The 24,421-nt window shown below is 43.0% G+C and overlaps 1 protein-coding gene across 1 annotated transcript in view; it reads right to left on the bottom strand.

Annotated features, from left to right (window-relative positions):
• LOC124619977 (lipase 3-like) overlaps positions 1-23,765 on the bottom strand; it is a 114,073-nt gene extending 90,308 nt beyond the window's left edge. Inside the window, exons 1-2 of the mRNA XM_047146640.1 lie at positions 23,654-23,765; positions 10,173-10,356 (exon numbers count right to left, since the gene is read on the bottom strand). Coding sequence (XP_047002596.1) covers positions 10,173-10,356; positions 23,654-23,765 — 296 coding nt within the window. The remainder of the gene's footprint in view (positions 1-10,172; positions 10,357-23,653) is intronic.
• Positions 23,766-24,421: the final 656 nt, after the last annotated feature.

Below are 24,421 nucleotides of genomic sequence, written 5' to 3'. Positions count from 1 at the left end.
GAGACGTGTCAATCGTTGCCGCGTCAAATGTTACTTACAATTTTAGACCTATCTCTATGCCATCAGTATTTCCTAAGTTACTGAAAAGGCTGTGTATGTAAGGGTAATTGATCATTTTATATCACATGATTTGCTATCAAATGTACAGTTTGGCTTTAGAAGTCGTTTAACAACTCAAAATGCTATATTGTCTTTTCTCTGTGAGGTAGTGGATGAGTTAAACAAAAGCTTTCGAACGCTTGGCATATTTTTTTATTTAACTAAGGTGTCTGATTGTGTTGATCACAAAATATTGCTCCTGAAGTTGGAGCAGTATGGAATACGGGGAGTAGCTCACAATTGGTCCACCTCTTACTTTAGCAACAGAGAGCAGAAGACCATTATTCACAGTGCTGAGAATATCTGTTCAAATGGTTCAAATGGCTCTGAGCACTATGGGACTCAACTGCTGAGGTCATTAGTCCCCTAGAACTTAGAACTAGTTAAACCTAACTAACCTAAGGACATCACAAACATCCATGCCCGAGGCAGGATTCGAACCTGCGACCGTAGCGGTCTTGCGGTTCCAGACTGCAGCGCCTTTAACCGCACGGCCACTTCGGCCGGCTGAGAATATCTGCGATGTGGGGCCTGAGTGGGTTGCAGTCCAATGGGGGGTGCCCCAGGCATCAGTGTTGGGGCCACTCCTGTTCCTTATATGTATAAATGATATGCCTTCTAGTATTACGGGTAACTCTAAAATATTTCTGTTTGCTGTTGACACTAGCTTGGTAGTAAAGGATGTTGCGTGCAACATTGGCTCTGTTTAAAATAGTGCATTTCATGACCTAAGATCATGGCTTTTAGACAATAAACTAACGTTAACTCAGAGTATGACTCAATTTTTATAGTTTCACACGATTCAACAAAACCTGACGTTTTAATTTCACAGAATGGGCATATGAGTAGTGAAGCTTAACAGTTCAAATTTCTAGGTGTTCAGATAGATAGTAAACTGTCGTGTAAAGCGCACGTTTAGGATCTTGTTCAAAGACTTAATGCTGCCATTTTTACTATTCTAACGGTATCTGAAGTAAGTGATCGTTCGACATGAAAATTAATCTACTTTGCTTATTGTCATTCGCTTATGCCGTATGGCATTATATTTTGGGGTAACCATTCCCATTCTAAAAGGATATTTTTGCTGAGAAACGGGCGGTTCGGGCAATAAGTGATGTATGTTGGCGAACCTCTTGCCGACCCCTGTTCACGAGTTTGGGTATTTTGTCACTGGCCTCTCAATGTATATATATTCCTTACTGTCACTTCATGTTAACAATATTGGCTTATTACCAAGAATTAGCAGCTTTCACTCAGTTAATACAATGCAGAAATCCAATCTGCATTTGGATCGCACTTCGTTGACTCTTCTGCATGAAAGTGTGTAGTGTATTGCTGCATCCATTTACAATAAGCTACCACAAGAATTAAAAAATCTTAGCAGTAATCCATGTGTTTTCAAATCTAAACTGAAGAGTTTCCTCTTGGGTCACTCTTCTATTTTGTCGAGAAGTTCCTTGAAAAATAAGCTGATTCTTGTTGTATTGTTGATTGCGTTTTTTTAAACTTATGGCTTGACTTTTTTCGGGTTCATGAACATGTTATTTTTATCTGTTATTACTTTTATGTACTGACACGTTCCATGACCTTAGAGATTAGCTCTTCACTTTGGTCCTACGGAACTTGATATGTAAAAAAAAAGAAAAGATACAAGCTCTGGAAGTGAAACGCACGTACGAGGATATTCAGGTTACAGTACTTTGGCCCGTCTGTGTCCATACTTGTCAGAACGATCGTCGCTGGAAAGATTATGAGACACTGTAGTGCAAAACATGCACAGCAGCCAGCAAAGAATTAACCTGTCCTTTATTTTGTTAGTATATTCTCCGTCTTTATATCTGTCTTACCTACTTTGATTTGTCTTTTCACACACACAAACATGCGCGCACACACACACACACTAACCAGCACCATGGACGTGGGAAGAGACAGGAATGTACACCTAGATAGAGGGGTTGGAGAAAAATTTGGAAACACCGCGCCATATGCATGTTTAAATAGAAATGCAGATGTTAGTGAAGCATGCAGCTGGTGCTGTTGATGTATTTGGCCACAAACGCCACCTGTGCCGTGTCCCCAGTACGATACAAGTGTCAGTCGTGGTCAGAACAGTGTTCTGTGCGGTCGTGAGTGCATTGTGTTGGAGTTAAGCGAGTTCGAACATGAGCATATTGTTGGTGATTGTATGGTAGGTGCTTTTGTAGTGTTTGGTGTTTCACGAGGCACCGCATCGAAGATTTATATCACATACAGTAAAAGGGGAAAAAGTGTCCCAAAAAGAATGACCCGATTTTAACTTATAATAATATTGAGATAAATGTCACTAGGTAACTGAAACAGCGCTAGATGTAATTGGCATGGTCTAGAGTTTCAGAAAAAATTCGGTAGATGTCGCTACGAGCGCTGACCTGGAGAGTGCAGCCAGTCTCGCGCAGTATGGCGTCCGCACAACAGAAGGCGTATTGTGTTATTGAAATTAGTCGTATTCAATTATTGATCGCGGTTCAGTGGGCGTTTCATATTCGATTTCGTGCTAAACCACAATCACCAAAGAACATTCGAAAGTGGTTTAAACAGTTTGAAGAAACAGGGTGCCACTGTAAAGGCAAAAGTCCTGGCCGGCCACGCGTTCCTGAACAAACAGTGGAACAAATCCGACGAGCATTTGAGTGGAGCCCCTGGAAGTCTACCCGTCGTGTTAGCTGAGAACTTGCATTACCGCGCACGACAGTGTGGCGTGTGTTACAGCGTCATTTAGCCCTCAAACCATACTGATTACAACTGGTACAAACTCTTCCAGGCACTGACAAAGTGAAGCGAGTGAACTTTACCAATGGTATTCTAGAGGAAGTGGAAGATAACACTTTTATGTCACGGTTGATATTCAGCGATGAGGCAACTTTCCATATTAGCAGTAAAGTTCACTGTCATAATGTGCATATATGGGGGGCTCGAAAATCCTCATGAAACAACTGTACACGAACGTGATTCACCAAAAGTGAATGTTTTTTGTGCTGTTTCGCAAAGCAAGGTTTATGGACCCTACTTTTTTGAGGAAGAAACCATAACAGGTTAGTAATATCTTGAAATGCTGCAGAACTGGTTATTTCCACAACTTGACTCTGACAATTTCATCCATCAGCAAGATGGTACACAACCGCACTGGCACAACAATGAGCGCAGTTTCCTCAATGCCAACGTGCCTCAACATTGGATAGGGCGTACAGGACCGCGACACCAGGCCTTATACTCTTGGCCTCCTAGGTCTCCTGACTTTACACAATGTGATTTCTTCCTGGGGGATATGTTAGACAAAGCGTTTACGTTCCTCCCTTACCTCGTGACACTGATGAACTAAAAACCAGAATATCAGATGCTGTAGCTTTAGTGACAGAAGATACCTTACGCTCAGTTTGCGATGAATTCGGCTATCGGCAAGATGTCGTCCGTGCAGCCAATGGAGGACATATTGAACATTTATGATGGATTTTTTATAAACTTCTGTCTTTTATGAGTAATTTAGTATGCTATTTGTTGGTGTTCAGCCCTTCTTCCTAATAAGTAATTCTATTTAAAATCAGGTCATTCTTTTTGGGACACCCGGGTATTATCCGTTAAGTCACAGCGTGGACAAAAGTGTCTACTGAGTGATTGTGGTGGAAGAGGATTTTAATGGCAGATGAGAGGACGACAGCTGCAGAATTGAATGTCACACTCGCAAACCCTGTCACCAGCAAAACAACTCGAAGGCAGCTCCAGAAGCAGGGAATTGCAGGGCTCGAGCTGTGTCACAGGAATTCTCTCCCCCGTGGGCATTCCTGCAATATTCAGAATATGTTCCTAATGAAGCTCCAAATAGCCTACAACTCCGTGACTTTGCCCTTCGCGTTTTTGGCATGCAAGGAAGTGGATGGCATGTGGCCAGGGAATATTCTGTGTACTGATGAGGCACATTTTATTCTGCATGGTGCCATGAATGTACAGAAATGTCTCGTATGCGGTTCTACTCCACCAAATGTTGTGCAGAAACGCCCGCTGCACTCAGGTTATGTGACTGTGTGGTGTGGGTTTACAAGCTCCTTCATTCTCAGTAGGTTGTCCTCGAGGAGATGACACATCGTGGCTCTGTCAGGTGTACACTGACACCCGCACGTTATGTGGATGTACTTGTACAACACATGATTCCGGCGTTGCAAGAACGCAACTGTGTCCACACCATTATTTTCATGCAAGATGTTTTTGTTTCGCTTTAGGGCGCGAAAACAACTGTGGTCACACGACCCCAAGTCAAAACTATAGAACACGAAGACAGAGGAGTTAAAAAACGACTATAGTCAGTCCCAATTGACATAAGAGAAGACAGCTGAAAACAGGGACGTGGAGAAAGGGCTAAAAAAGACACCATACAGAAACGCAGGGCCAAAACTAAAAATTAAATGGCCTTCACCATATTGTTTCGGCGGATAAAAAGTAAAACGCGGTCGACAGCCCGCGCGTCAGTTGCTAAAGCGGCCTATAGCTGAGACGGCAGACCCAAGCGCGAACGTAAACGGTTAAGAAATGGGCATTCTGTCAGGGAGTGGCGGACAGTTAAAACTTGGGTGCAGTGTGTACAAAGTGGTGGGGTAGCGCCGCTTATCAAATGGCTAAAAAGGCAGTGCCCAATACGCAGCCGAGTTCAAATGACCTCCTCCCGGCGGGAGGGCACGGAGGAGGTCGTCCAAACCGCTGGGAGAGGCTTCATAAGCCGGAGCTTATTCCCGTGAAGGGAGGACCATGGGCGATGCCAAAGGGACACCACCTGCTGACAGACGGTAACACAGAGATCATCTTAGAGAATATAGGAACTAGCGGGCTGAGGTACGAGGACTGCAGCCTTGGCAGCAGCGTCAGCAGCCTCGTTTCCTGGCAGACCGGCATGACCAGGAACCCACACAAACTTCACTGTGGCTCCACATGTCGCTTGTCTGGTGAAAGATTTGCTTCCAGAAATCTTTGGTAACAACCGCTTCGTCTCTAGGCAATTTTAAGATGTGTGGTCTTCCAGATTCGCCAACCTTAATCCATGTGACTCCTGGTTGTGGGGCTAAGTGAAAGATCGTGTCTATTATGGATGTGTTCGGGCTCTTCCTGATCTGAAGGATTCCTGATCTGAAGGACAGCATACGGCGACATATTGCTCGCTGCGGGTACTGCCGATCATGCCCTGTTGCAGATGCACGTTGCTGGTGAATCGGAAGACCATACTGGACGCACATTGTCTGATGCATCGTTATCATGTGTCTGACCGTTCCTACCCTTTTCCTGGACCCACACCACGTTCAGACTGCTTACAGCGCCACATTTTCAGCTGGTGGTAGAAAGTGGCACTATTATTGTTTTGTGCATGCTCCACACATACGATATTCCAGTGTCTTGTGATGAATACAGTGCACACTGCAGCACTCGAAACACCGTCAGTCTGATAGTAACCACTTAGAATATGACTAAGCGACAACCTGGGCCCAGTTTCATGTTGACTATCTGACGGACATTAGCATCCAATTATTTGTTACTGCTATCTATCACTTGTATTTTGAAACATCCCCTTGAAAAATTGTGAATGACAGTGCTGAAAAAAAAAAAAACTCTTACGTTGATTGATACAGAGACAGCTGAATAAAAATGAGTGTACTCAGACAATTTTCTCTTTACGTATTCTGATCGTCACTAAACTGACACACAATATTTTTAGCGCAACGCAATCTGACTTTCAATAATCTCTACTAAAGAATGGCCCTGACTAACAATAACCTATACCTTTCACGAATCACTTACCTCACAAAAATCTTCGTTATTCGAGCTACTGCAATACAGCGAGCGCCAATACTGGCAGCTAACTAAAAGACTCTAACTACTGAAGGCACTAACTACTGATAGGCATAGTTAGCAAATGAAAGATTTTGATAGAGAACAAACAATGTATTTACCTTAATAATGTTCAAAAGTCATCACATATATCTATCAATTCATGACAACCATCTTTAAAAATTTCCTTTTTCTGGCGGACTCACGTCCAGATCGTCCACCTACAGTAACCTCTCAGAACTCTGGCATCTCTCTCTCGACATCCACCACTGCTGGCGGCTGACCTCCAACTGCTCAACGTGCTGTTCACTTCCAAATGCCCAACACTACAATAGCGAATATTCCAACTATGCCAACCAGCCACAGACTGCACACAGCTCAGTCAGTGATTTTCATACAGAGTGCTACGTGGCATTACCAACATAAAAACCTAAACAGCCTACTTACAATTTTTATTTCTCACCAGCTGGCAATCCTGGCAATGCCCAGATATTTATTTACGGCTGAGTCCAAGACTTCTTATGCATAGAATTTATTTTTGACTGATGAAGCTTCTTTGTATAAAAGTGTGAAAAAGTACGATTGAGGACATGGTTGAAGAGCTTGTTGTTTCACTAACATAGGAGATAGCTACGTACGGCTGGCTATGAAAACAGCAACTGACACCAAGGTCCACGACTTCTAGATACAGTTTCTGGCGCTGTGCTTTGTTTATAAGCATGAAACAACATAAGCTCACCGGGAACCGTACACGTTTAAAGCGAAATGGTGAACTATTAAGAATAAGCTGGATTTGGGGATGAAAACTCAAATGCGCTGTTTCCTTTCAAAATTGCCGCTTCTATGACATTACGTTGGAGAGAGGTAACTTTAAGCCTCTGCGAGTTAAGGGTTCCGAGGAGTGAGATAATGCATCACACTCTCGATCAGAGCTAAGTAATTTCAACATTAGTCTACGTTTGTAAAGATAAAATTGTGGTGCTTAAATCTGTCACTGCTGTAAACTTCCGCAAATAAGTTCATAATTAAAAAAAAACTTACCTAGGAAATAAGTCACAAGAAGTAAAACCTATCGAAAGAAGCAAAATAATGTCGTTAGGTTTTTAATGCATAAAGAAAAACCTGTAAATCCATATATTCTATCCAAGGAAATTCGTTGTTGTACTCATGATAAAGAATATCAGTTTGGATTCCGTAGAAATGTTGGAAGACGCGAGGCAATACTGACCCTACGACTTTTCTTAGAAGATAGATTAAGTAATGGCAAACCTACGTTTCTACAAATTGTAGACTTGGAGAAACCTTTTGACAATGTTGACTGGAATATTCTCTTTCAAATCCTGAAGGTGGCAGGCGTAAAATGTAGGGAGCAAAAGGCTATTTGCAATTTGTACAGAAACCAGATGGCAGTTATAAGAGTAGAGGGGCATGAAAGGGAAGCAGTGGTTGAGGAGGGAGTGAGACAGGGCTGTAGCCTGTCCCCGATGTTATTCAATCTGTATATTGAGCAAGCAGTAAAGGAATCAAAACAAAAAGGTGGAGTAGGAATTAAAATCCTTGGAGAAGAAATAAAAACTTTGAGGTTTGCCCACGACATTGTAATTCTGTCAGAGACAAGCAAGGACCTGAAAGAGCAGCTGAACGGAATGGACAGTGTCTTGAAAGGATATAAGATGAACATCAACAAAAACAAAACGAGGATAATGAAATGTAGTCGAATTAAATCAGGTGACGCTGAAGGAATTAGATTAGGAAATGAGACATTTAAAGTAGTAAATGAGTTTTTCTATTTGGGGAGCAAAAAAGCTGATGACTGTCGAAGTAGGGAGGTAAAAAATGTAGACGGATTATGGAAAGCAAAGCGTTTCTGAAGAAGAGAAATTTGTTTACATCGAGTATAGATTTAACCGTCAGGAAGTCTTTTCTGAAAGTAGTTGCATGGGGTGTAACCATGTATGGAAGTGAAACATTGTCGATAAACAGTTTAGACAAGAAGAGAATAGAAGCTTTCAAAATGTGGTGCTACAGAAGAATGCTGAAGATTAGATGGGTAGATCACGTAACTAATGAGGAGGTATTGAATAGAACTGGGGAGAAGAGGAACTTGTGACAAAATCTGACTGAAGGAAGGGACCAGTTGGTAGGACATGTTCTGAGGCATCAAGGGATCACCAGTTTTGTACTGGAGGGAATAGTCGAGGGTAAAAATAGTAGAGGGAGACTAAGAGATGAATATACTAAGCTGATATAGAAGGATGTGGGTTGCAGTAGGTACTCGTAGATGAAGAAGCTTGCACAGGACAGAGTAGCACGGAGAGCTGCATCAAACCAGTCTCTGGACTGAAGACCACAACAACAGTCATAAAAATAAGATTGTGCTGTTTAAATCTGTCACTGACCCAAAATTCCCAAAATACATCCCTACTGAGTAAAAGACTAAAGGTACCGGGTACTGGCTCTAAGTGTTGTGAAAAACTAACAGCGCCTTGTATTGGGTCTTTGGTGTACTATGCCATGATGATTAAACATTCAAATTACTAAGACGAATGGACGAGTTTAGATAAAATTTTAAATTACAGTATCTTTTCTCTCCATGTTCCAATTTTGATGAAATAAAGTCTATATATTGCCCCAACCTGCACTCTAGTTAACTGTGAAAACCCATAAATATTCATCGAGAGATTTTTGGAGATTAGCGTGCTCAAACAGACAAACAGGTGGACACAACATTTTTACAGTTTTATGATCAGTATAGAACATATAGATGTCTAGCGTTGTAGGCTAAAAACCGTTTGTATTTGTATTGGATGGGTTGTACTGATAAATGCGGTTAAAGAAACTGAAAGCATATAGAATTAAATTACCGAGCATGGCGTCTGGTAAATATGTAGAGATTTGATAAATTAGCACACTATAGGAAGAGATGGAGGTTGGTATGGTACACTATGTGATCAAAAGTATCCGGACACCCCCGCCCCGAAACATATGTTTTTCATATTAGGTGCATTGTGTAGCCACCTACTGCCACGTACTCCATATCAGCTACGTCAGTAGTCATTAGACATCATGAGAAAGCAGAATGGGTCGCTCTGCGGAACTCACGGACTTCGAACGTACTCAGGTGATTGGGTGTCACTTGCGTCATACGTCTGCACGCGAGATTTCCACACTCCTAAACATTCCTCGATCCACTGTTTGCGATGTGATAGTGAAGTGGAAACGTGGAGGGACACGTACATCACAAAATCGTACAGGTCGACCTCGCCTGTTAGCTGACAGAGACCGCCGACAGTTGAAGAGGGTCGTCATGTGTAACAGTCAGACGTCTGTCCAGACCATCACACACGAATTCCAAACTGCATCAGGATCCACTGCAAGTACAATGACAGTTAGGCGGGAGGTGAGAAAATTTGGATTTCATGGTCGAGCGGCTGCTCATAAGCCACACATCATGCCGGTAAATGCCAAACGACGCCTCGCTTGGTGTAACGAACGTAAACATTGGACGACTGAACAGTGGAAAAACGTTGTGTGGAGTGACGAATCACGGTACACAATGTGGCGATCCGATGGCAGGATGTAGGTATGGCGACTTCCCGGTGAACATAAAATGCCAACAGTAAAATTCGGAGGCGGTGGTGTTATGGTGTGGTCGTGTTTTTCATGGAGGGGGCTAGCACCCCTTGTTGTTTTTCGTGCCACTATCACAGCACATGCCTTCGTTGATGTTTTAAGCACCTTCTTGCTTCCCACTATTGAAGAGCAATTATGGTATGGCGATTGCATCTTTCAACACGATCGAGCCACGGCCTGTGGCGGAGTGATTACACGACAATAACATCCCTGTAATGGACTGGCCTGCACAGAGTCCTGACCTGAATCCTATAGAACACCTCTGGAATGTTTTGGAACTCCCACTTCGTGCCAGACTTCACCGACCGACATCGATATCTCTCCTCAGTGCAGCACTCCTTGTGGAATGGGCCGCCATTCCCCAAGAAACCTTTCAGCACGTGCTCGAACGTATGTATGCGAGAGTGGAAGCTGTCATCAAGGCTAAGGGTGGGCCATCACCATATTGAATACCAGCATTACCGACGGAGGGCGCCACGAACTTGTAAGTCATTTACAGTCAGGTGTCTGGATACTTGAACACATAGTGTACCAGCAGAGGGAGCGATGAGTTTGCAAAAGAAGTTATGTAAATGAGAGCGTTGGTGACTTACCCAAGGACTTGTTCCTGCCGCGCAGCACGAAGTTGTCGGAGCAGCCTATGAGCCCTGACATGACGAGCACAGCGCCCCTGTCGGCCGCCGCTGGCAGGATGCGGTGCGCCGTCAGCTGGTAGCCGTCCTCCGTCTCGGTGGAGTGCGTCTCGCACTGGAAGCCCTCTTCCCTGCACAGCTGCTCCTGCCAGCAACACAGCAGAAACGTACCGTCAGTAAAAGAGAAGTCTCCAAGTGTTTCAGTTGCAACTGCCTGTCTCCGATATGACAGGCGCGTCGAGTTAGCCAAAAATAATGAACCGACAGATCTTACTCACTACCCGATCGAAAGTACACTACTGGCCATTAAAATTGCTACACCAAGAAGAAATGCAGATGAAAAACGGGTATTCATTGGACAAATAATTATACTAGAACTGACATGTGATTACATTTTCACGAAATTTGGGTGTATAGATCCTGAGAAATCAGTACCCAGAACAACCGCCTCTGGTCGTAATAACGGCCTTGATACGCCTGGGCATTGAGTCAAACAGAGCTTGGATGGCGTGTACAGGTACAGCTGCCCGTGCAGCTTCAACACGATACCACACTTCATCAAGAGTAGTGACTGGCGTATTGTGACGAGCCAGTTGCTCGGCCACCATTGACCAGACGTTTTCAATTGGTGAGAGATCTTGAGAATGTACTGGCCAGGGCAGCAGTCGAACACTTTTTTTATCCAGAAAGGCCCGTACAAGACCTGCAACATGCAGTCGTGCATTATCCTGCTGAAATTTAGCGTTTCGCACGGATCGAATTAAGGTTAGAGCCACGGGTCGTAACACATCTGAAATTTAACGTCCACTGTTCAAAGTGCCGTCAATGCGAACAAGAGGTGACCGAGACGTGTAACCAATGGCACCCCATACCATCACTCCAGGTGACACGCCAGTATGGCGATGACGTATACACGCTTCCAATGTGCGTTCACCGCGATGTCGCCAAACATGGATGCGACCATCATGATGCTGTAAACAAAACCTGGATTCATGCGAAAAAATTACGTTTTGTCATTTGTGCATCCAGGTTCGTCGTTGAGTACACCATCGCAGGCGCTCCTGTCTGTGATGCAGAGTCGAGGGTAACGGCAGCCGTCGTCTCCGAGCTGATAGTCCATGCTGCTGCAAACGTCGTCGAACTGTTCGTGCAGATGTTTGTTGTCTTGCAAACGTCCCCATCTGTTGACTCAAGGATCGAGACGTGGCTGCACTTTCCGTTACTGCCATGCGGATAAGATGCCTATCATCTCGACTGCTAGTGATACGAGGCCGTTGGGATCCAGCACGGCATTCCGTATTGCCCTCCTGAACCCATCGATTCCATATTCTGCTAACAGTCATTGGCTATCGACCAACGCGAGCAGCAATGTCGCGATACGACAAACCGCAATCGCGATAGATTACAATCTGACCTTTATCAAAGTCGGAAACATGATGGTACGTATTTCCCCTCCTTACAGGAGGCATCACAACAACGTTTCACCAGGCAACGCCGGTCAAGTGCTGTTTGTGTATGAGAAATCGGTTGGAAACTTTCCTCATGTCAGCACGTTGTAGGTGTCGCCACGGGCGCCAACCTTGTGTGAATGCTCTGAATAGCTAATCATTTGCATATCACAGCATCTTCTTCCTGTCGGTTAAATTTCGCGTTTGTAGCACGTCATCTTCGTGGTGTAGCAATTTTAATTGCCAGTAGTGAATCTGGGTACCTATTACTAGAAATTACTTTGGGGTGTGTCCAACATTCGCTTTTATGATGGCTGAGACTCTGCTAGGGACACTTTCAATGAAGTGGATGAATCTCTGTGGAGGAATGACTGCTCTTTCTACCTCTACAGCTGAATTTGGAGAAGGTTGTGATGTTGGACGCTGGGGTCTGAAGCAGAGTGATCGTTCTAATTCGTCCCATAGATGTTCCATTGGGTTCAGATTGGGAAGTTGGGCAGGCAAATCCATTTCGGGAATGTTATTGTCCACAAACCATTGTCTCACAGATACTGCTTTATGACAAGACGCATTCTCATACTGATACAAACAGCCATCGCCCATGAACTGCTTTTCAACTGTATGAAGTACATAGTGCTGTAAATCGTGTTCTTGTCCTTCAGCATTTATTGTTTTGGTAAGTGTAGTAAGGGCACCACACCCTAACCACGGAAAATATTTAACATTATCTCCTCATTATTAATTTGTAGGCATTACACATGATGACTTGTTGTCCAGGCATTCACCAAACTCAAACTCTTCCAACCGATTGCCACTGGGTATAGCATGATTCATCCATCTACATCATTTACGTTCATTCACTGTCCTGTGGCGTCCCTCCTTGCACCACCTCAGGTATCGCCTAGCATTCACTACAGAAACTTGTGGCTTATGTAGAGCTGATAGGCCATTGTAACCCGTCCTTTTCTAACTCCGTACACACAGTCATTGTGCTAGATGGACTGCTGGTAGCACTTTGGAATTCATGAGTGATTCCTTCCCGTGACTGCACGCAATTGCTTGCAGTTACCATCCGCATGCTGGTTGGTACCTGTCTCTCAGTACATGAGGTCTCCCTGATTTGGTTAAGCTGTAGCTGTGCCTTCAGATTTCCTTATCACAATCATATTGCCAACAGTCCACTTGGGCAGCTTTAAATGGGTTGAAATGTCCACATTTGAAGTAAATGAACTCTCTTGATCGACCCATTCTTCTGTCACTGCTTCTTTACTGTCAACAGAATACTTCACACCTTTCTTTCACAATGGTGACTATTTTGTTTACATGGAGGCCCCAGACACATTACAGGAATGTTTACATAAGGGGCATGGCCAAGTGGCTGTTTTTTTTTTTTTTTTTTTTTTTTTTTTTTAACGTAAGGATAACAATGGACACATAGAGACTTCTTGCGGGCATCTCATGGTCAATTCCATATTGTATAAGGATGCCTGGATACTTCTGATTGGACAATGCATTCCATTGAGGAAAAATGAAAAGGAATATTAGGTATGAGGCGAGGGTCCACGTTGTTTTATACGAGTAGGTGCTTCAAACATCTACCTTTTTAAACCTTCGGAAATTTGTCGTATATGAGCATTAGGCTGTGAGTAGCGGAAGAATGTACAACATCTCTATGTGACCATTGTTATCCTTATGTAAATAAACCAGACACTTGGGCATGCCTCTTATGTAAACATTCCCATAATGCAGCTGTGGCCCTCATGTAAACAAAATAGCCACCAGATGCTTTTAGCCTTATGTAAGCAAGCCACACACTTGTGGTTTAAATTTATGTCTAGGTAAGTGTAATTTGTGACCTTAATGTAAACAAACAGGTCATGTATGCTTTTAGTTATATTTATGTGAGTATAATTTATTACCACACACTTTTAATCCAATCTTAATTATGATAATTTATGACCAAAAACTATCATCTTCTCTCCCTCTCTTGTCTAGTCCAGTTGGGTGGGCTGAATTACTACAAATTACGAGGCAAAACTTGACGTCAAGTACTTTGACATTGCAGTGGAAGTGTGAAAAATGATAAGGCGTTATTCTATTACCGGAATTATTGTAATTTAGTGACATCACATCTGCCCATGGCATTTTCTGGAAGCACTCCAATGTATGACCACCTTCCATTTCTATTTACAGTTTTGGAGGCTTTGTTACATTTTTGGAGTAGTTTGTTAAAATTTTTGTAGAAACGTTGCCAGTTTTTCCCAGTTGGAAACACTCACTTTCAGCCACTTTTCAACATTGTCAACCAGACACAGTAGATCATGGTAAGTATGGGACTAAAACCGTTTAACAAATACCACAGTTCATTATAACAAACTTTAAACCACGGGATATCACTGTAACAGCTGCCACAGCGTGTTATTTAAACAAATACACTAATATACCATGTTTTAACGTTTAACAGTTATCGCATGAATTATTTAAACAAGTAGGATGATCTTCCATCACTTAATGTATAAAAGTTACTACAGTGTATTATTTAAACAAATATGCTCGTGTTACAAATCATGTCTATTTATGTGCGAACGTCTCTCTGTAAGGAATCTATCTTTATATTATAAGTCTGTTAAAAACAATGGCTGACACACTATGACGTCACTATAGGCTGCCTGAGAGAAGTTTAACACAGCTGTAACGTCCCCCTTCCTAATCGGCCTATTAGATTGCGATATGAATGACCATGATCACGCATGCCTAATGAAAGTTTGCTATGAGTAAGATTATCGCTACAGAAGGAAAATAATAGAGGTTAGTAGAAGGGAAGTTTACAACAGACCCTTCTGAAGGAATAATCTACTCTAAACCTAAACTTAATACTGTTAATTTGAAATGGATAGAATTTAGTACAATCGCTCACGAACCACACATGGGGTGGAAAGGGTACCATGTAGTACTTAATACAAAAATTACTGGTGGGGAAGAAAAAGGGGTAACTAAATGGTCGCCAGCCCATTCGGGCATAAATATCCAAAATCGTAAGAAAGGTAATGGCAAACAAAATCAAGCAAGTAATCACAGGCATGCAACGGGAGGTTGTCACGCTGTTCCACAACACAACAGTTGACAAGAAAATGAATGAATCAGAAAGCACAGAGTTTGCAATTACTTATTGTGAAGTATTAAATTTTGAAAGCAGAGCTAAAAGAAGTTGCTGCTTAAATAAATGACTGACTGCAACAGAAGCTTTGTTACACAAAAAAATGACTTTCAATAACCTCAGTGTAATGTAATGCAAAATTTGGAAAAAGGCAAGCAATTTACTTTTAAATATTGAAAGATTGAATTGAATTTACTTTAACCAATGAGGAACTTATTTACTTTTAACATAAGAACAATAAAATACATACCAAGCCAGCGAAAGTCACTCGCTAAGCTAAATACAGAATAAATGAAACTGCACACCTTTAATTTGGGCTACATCTGTAGTTATTAGTTTCTCCAGCAAAATTTTGGGTTACTTTAAGTAAGAGAAGTTGATACTCAAAATTGCAAGTTAGTTAAGCCTCTGTTATGGAATACAAGAATGAACAGTTACTGAGGTAGCAAAATTTAGACTGAAACTGGTTATTAGCAAACAAACAAAATTGGCAATAAATAGTGAATCAGTTTTCATATTTTTATGACACACAATGCTTGAATGGAAAGAAGAGGAACCCTGTTTGGTAGTAATGTCCAAGGATAATGACGACACATTTGTCCTACAAGTTTTAACTATTGCAGTTTATTGTTCAAGAAAGTTAGTCATTAAAGTTTGTTAAAGAAATGTCGTTGGGTAATACTTGTGCAGTATTAGTTATATTCTGTTAGTTAACAGTCTTACGATGTTGAAGTTGTACGAATGATGAAGACTGTAACCGACGACAATCCTGAGCTGCTGCTTGTGGTTGAGAACTAAAAGTCATCTCCAGAGCCAAGGATAATTATTGGACAGGCAATAGTTGGAACTGCAGCTTCCTCCACTTGTCCACTCCAGGCATGCTCTCAATACTCACTAATAAATAAAGTAGATGTGCCTACATTAGCCCGGTCATAGCTGCACACTGCGTCTGTGGGAGCACCGAACAAACACTTCCGCACTCTTTCAAGACTGTATCTGCAGTGTCTTCTCTCTGTTTGCAGCGTGACAGAGACACTCCATAAGCAAATATAAATAACGGCACAGCTACTACCATTAAGTCTTTGCTATTGATACACTTAAACAAAATTTCCTTCACCTTTACCCAGTAATTTACAATATTTATATTATAATTACAATCAATTATACAGGGTGGTCCATTGCTCGTGACCGGACTAAATATCTCACGAAATAAGCGTCAAACGAAGAAACTACAAAGAAAGAAACTTGTCTAGCATGAAGGGGGAAACCAATAGCGCTATGGTTGGCCCGCTAGATGGCGATGCCATAGGTCAACCGGATATCAACTGCATTTTTAAAAAAAAAATAGGAACCCCCATTTTTATTGCACATTCGTTTAGTACGTAAAGAAATATGAATGTTTCATTTGGACCACTTTTTTCGCTTTGTGATAGATGGCGCTGTAATAGTCACAAACATATGGCACACAATTTTAGAATAACAGTTGGCAACAGGTAGTTTTCTTAAATTAAAATAAAGAACTTAGGTACGTTTGAAAATTTTACTTCGGTTGTTCCAATGTGATACATGTACCTTTGTGAACTTATCATCTCTGAGAACGCATGAAGTTACAGCGTGATTACCTGTAAATACCACATTAATGAAATAACTGCTCAAAATGATGTCCGTCAACCTCAATGCATTTGGCAATACGTGTAACGACATTCCTCTCAACAGCGAGTAGTTCGCCTTCCGTAACGTTCGCACATGCATTGACAATGCGCTGACGCATGTTGTCAGGCGTTGTCGGTAGATCAAGATAGCAAATATCCTTCAACTTTCCCCACAGAAAGAAATCCGGGGGCGTCAGATCCGGTGAACGTGCGGGCCATGGTATGGTGCTTCGACGACCAATCCACCTGTCATGAAATATGCTATTCAATACCGCTTCAACCGCACGCGAGCTATTTGCCGGACATCCATCATGTTGGAAGTACATCGCCATTGTGTCATGCGTGAAACATCTTGTAGTAACATCCGTAGAACATTACGTAGGAAATCAGCATACATTGCACCATTTAGATTGCCATTGATAAAATGGGGGCCAATTATCCTTCCTCCCATAATGCCGCACCATACATTTACCCGCCAAGGTCGCTAGTGTTCCACTTGCCGCAGCCATCGTGGATTTTCCGTTGCCCATTAGTGCATATTATGCCGGTTTACTTTACCGCTGTTGGTGAATGACGCTTCGTCACTAAATAGAACGCGTGCAAAAAATCTGTCATTGTCCCGTAATTTCTCTTGTGCCCAGTGGCAGAACTGCACACGACGTTAAAAGTCGTCACCATGCAATTCCTGGTGCATAGACATATGGTACGGGTGCAATCGATGTTGATGTAGCATTCTCAACACCGACGTTTTTGAGATTCCCGATTCTCGCGCAATTCGTCTGTTACTGATGTGCGGATTAGCCGCGACAGCAACTAAAACACCTACTTGGGCATCATCATTTGTTGCAGGTCGTGGTTGACGTTTCACATGTGGCTGAACACTTCCTGTTTCCTTAAATAACGTAACTATCCGGCGAACGGTCCGGACACTTGGATGATGTCGTCCAGGATACCGAGCAGCATACATATCACATCCCCATTGGGCATTTTGATCACAATAGCCATACATCAACACAATATCGACCTTTTCCGCAATTGGTAAACGGTTCATTTTAACACGGGTAATGTATCACGAAGTAAATACGGTCCGCACTGGCGGAATGTTACGTGATAGCACGTACTTATACGTTTGTGACTATTACAGCGCCATCTATCACAAAGCGAAAAAGTGGTCCAACTATAACATTAATATTTCTTTACGTACTACACGAATACGTAATAAAAATTGGGGTTCCTATTTTTAAAAAAACGCAGTTGATATCCATTTGACCTATGGCAGCGCCATCTAGCGGGCCAGCCATAGCGCCATCCGGTTTCCCCCTTCAAGCTAGACCAGTTTCGTTCTTTGTAATTTCTTCGTTTGACGCTTATTTCGTGAGATATTTGGCCCGGTCACGATCAATGGGCCACCCTGTATACATTCACAAATAAATACGCTCTTATTGCCATTACATATTAAATAAAGTCTCTGTAATGAAGCTTACAGATTGAGAAATATCAATATTGTTGTCAACTGATATTAAATGGTTAAAAGATTTGAATGGCGCAGAAGGGATTGTATCTGTATTTTCAGTGTTACACAGTGACATTATTGTGGATGTGTAAAAGCAGTAGGGAATTAAAAGCATCCAAGTAGGAGCATTTCTGTAGACATGTATGTACACACACGTAAATTAAAAACTCTGTCTGAACAGGGGGCGGAAGGCGCAACAATACTGACCGATAGCCGCATCATCCTCAGCCAATAGGCGTCACTGGAAATGGATTACGAGGGGCTTTTGGTCAGCAGACTGCTCTCCCAAGGGCTGAGTGCACGCCTCTTGCCAACAGCATTCAACAGATCCATATGAGTGTTAACCATGCGGGACACCACTTACTTTGGTGACCTGACAGGCACCAGTGTTACCACCTCAGCAAGGCCACTGGGGTACACCCGCAAGAGATCACTAAATTACAACCGCTTGGAGTGGCCGCGCGGTTTGAGGCGCCATGTCACGGATTGTGCAGTCCCTCCCGCCGGAGGTTTGAGTCCTCCCTCGGGCATGGGTGTGTGTGCTGTTTTTAGCGTAAGTTAGGTTAAATAGTGTGTAAGTCTAGGAACCGATGACCTCAGCAGTTTGGTGCCTTAGGAATTCACACATTTGAACATTTCTTAAAACTAAATTACACTGTAAACAATTTCTTGCACTTGCGCTGATGCCGCTATCACTGGGGTAGGATAGGAAAAATAACAACTGTCTTTACTAATAGAAGCAAAAATGTAGGAAGTTTTCTTTCATGATCAACTTTGTCTGCACCGAGCTAACAGGGCCCAGCTTCTGCACTGTTCCCAACCATTGCACGCCACTGACCAGCTATCGCTTTAGTAGAGAGAGGCAGTGCAGCTACTTGCATGAGTGTGTGCATGCAGACTAATGCTCCCTTACCTAGCACTCAAGGAATATACAGCCTTTGCTTGATTCAACACCTACCAGGGCCATCATCTGCAGTGGCCACCATGTGTGGAGGGAGCTTCTGAAAGTCTTAAACAGCCTCCAATAATTTCGTATGATCTATCTCTTATTTGAACCTTCCTGGCAGATTAAAACTGTGTGCCCGACCGAGACTCGAACTCGGGACCTTTGCCTTTCGCGGGCAAGTGCTCTACCATCTGAGCTACCGAAGCACGACTCACGCCCGGCACTCACAGCCTTACTTCTGCCAGTATCTCGTCTCCTACCTTCCAAACTTTACAGAAGCTCTCCTGCGAACCTAGCAGAACTAGCACTCCTGAAAGAAAGGATATAGCGGAGACATGGCTTAGCCACAGCCTGGGGGATGTTTCCAGAATGAGATTTTCACTCTGCAGCGGAGTGTGCGCTGATATGAAACTTCCTGGCAGATTAAAACTGTGTGCCCGACCGAGACTCGAACTCGGGACCTTTGCCTTTCGCGAGCAAGTGCTCTACCATCTGAGCTACCGAAGCACGACTCACGCCCGGCACTCACAGCCTTACTTCTGCCAGTATCTCGTCTCCTACCTTCCAAACTTTACAGAAGCTCTCCTGCGAACCTAGCAGAACTAGCACTCCTGAAAGAAAGGATATAGCGGAGACATGGCTTAGCCACAGCCTGGGGGATGTTTCCAGAATGAGATTTTCACTCTGCAGCGGAGTGTGCGCTGATATGAAACTTCCTGGCAGATTAAAACTGTGTGCCCGACCGAGACTCGAACTCGGGACCTTTGCCTTTCGCGGGCAAGTGCTCTACCATCTGAGCTACCGAAGCACGACTCACGCCCGGCACTCACAGCCTTACTTCTGCCAGTATCTCGTCTCCTACCTTCCAAACTTTACAGAAGCTCTCCTGCGAACCTAGCAGAACTAGCACTCCTGAAAGAAAGGATATAGCGGAGACATGGCTTAGCCACAGCCTGGGGGATGTTTCCAGAATGAGATTTTCACTCTGCAGTGGAGTGTGCGCTGATATGAAACTTCCTGGAGTGCTAGTTCTGCTAGGTTCGCAGGAGAGCTTCTGTAAAGTTTGGAAGGTAGGAGACGAGATACTGGCAGAAGTAAGGCTGTGAGTGCCGGGCGTGAGTCGTGCTTCGGTAGCTCAGATGGTAGAGCACTTGCCCGCGAAAGGCAAAGGTCCCGAGTTCGAGTCTCGGTCGGGCACACAGTTTTAATCTGCCAGGAAGTTTCATATCAGCGCACACTCCGCTGCAGAGTGAAAATCTCATTCTGGATATCTCTTATTTGTTCGAAATATTTCCAGAAATGAAGCGCTATCAACATTCCATCACCCTGACACATTTCCCCATAGCAAGATCTACACAGTACCGAGTTTTATGTCAGCTGACTATATACCAGAGCTCATCAGGAAATTATGAAATATCACCATGTAATCCCATAAGCTCAGTGCAGTGCATGTCCCTGCACAACATGTGGCGGAGTAGAACCACCAAACTCCATATGCGAGTCCTATGCGTCGCAACACCATGCCGAGTGAAATGTTCCTCGTCCATCCAAAGAATATTCGTCGGCGACATGTCATCCGTAAAATGAGCCTCAATGCCTTTTGAACTGTTGATCAGGGAAGAGACAAATCCCGTGAAACAGGTTGAGCACTGGCTGTGCTTATAGCTACAGGAACTTCAACAACTGCCACGGAAATGGGCCACCTCCATCTCCCTGCTGCAGCACCTAATTCACTTGTTTCTTCAAAATTCTTTGGCTCATTTATTTATATCAAGCCTCTTCACCGCTGTTTCTGTTGGCGATATTCCCACAACGCAGCGCTGCTATTCTGCCGTTCTGATAAAACAACTTTACCAGCAGTGGACGGTCTTCCTTGTCAATAGCCATAGCGTATCTTACGGAAAACTTCAATTTTCTTAACCATTTACACCAACGGTCGCTTCACAAAACAAATAATCATGCGTTGCCAAATGACAAACTGCATACTGACATCACAATAGCACACATTTTATATTATGACTGCTTACAGCGCCATACTTTCATCTGGTGGCAGAACGTGGTAGCATTATTTTATAGCATACTCCAGAAGCACACCGACTGACGAACGTAGCTACGACACTTCAGCATCTTGCATTGAACACAGTACATACTGCAGCAGTTAGAACACCGTCAGTTTAACTATAAGCACTAAACGTGTATCAGGGAAAATAATAAAACTGATAAATTGGTGATCGATACCTTAGTTCACTCCTGTATTCATGATTTAACATACAAATTTGTTATATATACTCATTCTACAATTGGAATTCATCCACATTAAATAACCTTATCGTTGTTTACAAATAACAATATTGTTTATCTGGTAGTCTTTTTCTTGCACACAGCAGTCATCGTTTGATGTTAGGTAGTCACATACGTCTATTTTGTTAAAAACCAAGCAAAATCCTACTTTATAATCTGATCCATAGGGAGGTACATGAAGCTATTGCAATAGTTCAGGCAGCTGGTTCATCAGAACATCCGTTTTGCTGTCGGCCTATTCTACCTTATACGCTATTTTTTAATATTTCTTCTAAATGGTTTGCAGTGCTTCTTTTCCGGTTTTTTCCAATACGCCTCTTGCTGCCACATTATTGTTCCCATGTAGGAAAAACTGTAATTTTGTCTTGACATCATGTCTCTAGAATGTATTGGCATTTCTCTATTAAAGTACAGATATGCGTTGTCATCCCCCCATTATGTCTAATGCTCACAGCTTGTGCCATAAATTCCGATTACTTACACTGTTTAATGCTTTTTTCTCTGCCCATTTAGTACCCATGTCAAGAATAGGTCTCGTTATGTTCCAAGGTAAACTTGTATGAGTATATTCACAGCGTATATATATATATATATATATATATATATATATATATATATATATATATATATATAGTACTAATAAAATAATATGACATGTAGCCGATTAATTGAAATTTGCCGAATTATATTTTGTACGTTACGGATGGTTTGTGCGTTTGCAGAATTAGATGTTTTCCGTTACAGTGCACCCTGATACAGCACCAATTAGCTACTAGCTTAGATGAGTGAACAAATTGCCTCTGGATTGCTTTTCACACATCGCAAAGCATTTGTTAACAGATATTACATAACACTATAGCTCAAGTCCAGATGTTTTAACAATAGTGCTTGCAGATAATAAAATAATTTTTTTAACCTTGCAGATGGTTGTTTACGTCAAAAAATGGTGGCGTTGTGCAGACTCATGTCTGACAAATCTACGTTTTGAAACTAAAATCATGGTTCGCTAATGCTGTTCAGTTGATTTGCAGGATTTAGCGATGTTGCTGCATTGCAGTTTGTTACAACAACGTTGTCACACTACTTTCACATATCTACTACTTAACATTATATGCTCACAATTGACTGGTCGAATTGATATCTACATCTACATCTACATACATACTCCGCAATCCACCATACGGTGCGTGGCGAAGGGTACCTCATACCACAACTAGCATCTTCTCTCCCTGCTCCACTCCCAAACAGAACGAGGGAAAAAGGACTGCCTATATGCCTCTGTACGAGCCCTAATCTTTCTTATCTTATCTTTGTGGACTTTCCGCGAAATGTAAGTTGGCGGCAGTAAAATTGCACTGCAGTAAGCCTAAAATGCTGGTTCTCTAAAGTTCCTCAGTAGTGATTCACGAAAAGAACGCCTCCTTTCCTCTAGAGACTCCCACCCGAGTTCCTGAAGCATTTCCGTAACACTCGCGTGATGATCAAACCTACCAGTAACAAATGTAGCAGCCCGCCTCTGAATTGCTTCTATGTCTTCCCTCAATCCGACATGATAAGGATCCCAAACGCTCGAGCAGTACTCAAGAATAGGTCGTATTAGTGTTTTATAGGCGGTCTCCCTTACAGATGAACCACATCTTTCCAAAATTCTACCAATGAACCGAAGACGACTATCCGCCTTCCCCACAACTGACATTACATGCTTGTCCCACTTCATATCGCTCTGCAATGTTACGCCAAAATATTTAATCGACGTGACTGTGCCAAGCGCTACGCTACTAATGGAGTATTCAGACATTCCAGGATTCTTTTTCCTATTCATCTGCATTAATTTACATTTATCTATATTTAGAGTTAGCTGCCATTCTTTACACGAATCACAAATCCTGTCCAAGTCATCTTGTATCCTCTTACAGTCACTCAACGACGACACCTTCCCATACACCACTGCATCATCAGCAAACAGCCGCACATCGCTAGCCACCCTATCCAAAAGATCATTTATGTAGATAGAAAACAACAGCGGACCTACCACACTTCCCTGGGGCACTCCAGATGATACCCCTCACCTCCGATGAACATTCACCATCGAGGACAACGTCTGATGTTTGCAGTTGTGAGTTCAAGCTCCCACAGTATTCACTGTGCTGATGTCACTTATACGCTAGGAATAAAACCAATCTCGAATCTTTATGGATGGATGGTACAAACGGCAGAACCACAGGGTTACTGAGACAGATCTATGGTGATCAACATGGACTGAAACTGATTACTATGAACTGCTTAGGGGTTCTCTCCATAAAACATATGTTACCATGGACGGCAATACAGGCAACTAACGAGGACGCCGCAACCGCCAAGCACAAGATGAGTGGGAAGAGGAAGCTTAATCCACCATAAGGAGGCGCCCAGCGCCCGGACGTACTTACGGTCGTCATCAGCAAGGCTGGGTCCACGGGCGGCTCGTTGGGCAGAGTCCAGTTGATCCCCGGGGCCAGCAGGGCAGCCGCTGCCGCCAGCATGCTCACCGCTTCCATGGCGACCCCTGAAAGTCGAACACCAGTTCTTTGTCACTAGTCGGCCTTCCGTGCTACCAGTATTTAACTGTTAACTGCACTCACGTAGTAACGGAAAGAGGGGGGGGGGGGGGCAGTAATTTTGCACACGTTCGCTGCCCAGCTGTTACGAAATACCAGCGATTTGTAACTCTCGATGTTTTTGTGTTATGCAGTAACTCAGCCACCATGGCCAGATACAACACGCAAAAACTACGAACATTCGAGGAATCTACATAAAATGACTACAGAATTTATACCAAGGGGCAGTAGTGTAACAGGTCTGACTCGGTGTCTCCCGTCTGTCGTCTTTTTCTGCGTCATCGTCGTGGTGTCCGTTGCTCGTTGTCACGATTCTCGTACTTTCTTGTTTAATTGTGTCTCACGGGCGCGACTGATACGCAGATATCTCAATAAAGGAGGCGTCACAGGCCTAGCCTAGTTAAAAATCTTCGTACGTGGTTCTCAGCGAAGCTTTCGTAAAGTTCTAGCCCGGTGTGTCAATCGTATATCTTGAGAGAAACCACAATGTTATTTTTCTGTAATTTTCTCGCTTTATCATAGTTGGCAGGAAACGTGTATGCTAATATTCTCTGTTTTTTGCTAAAATGTTCAGTCTCAACTATTATTTAAATACC

This window comes from Schistocerca americana, chromosome 6, assembly GCF_021461395.2.
Source record: "Schistocerca americana isolate TAMUIC-IGC-003095 chromosome 6, iqSchAmer2.1, whole genome shotgun sequence".
Taxonomy (NCBI): domain Eukaryota; kingdom Metazoa; phylum Arthropoda; class Insecta; order Orthoptera; family Acrididae; genus Schistocerca; species Schistocerca americana.
This window is presented reverse-complemented; position numbering and strand designations above follow the sequence as displayed.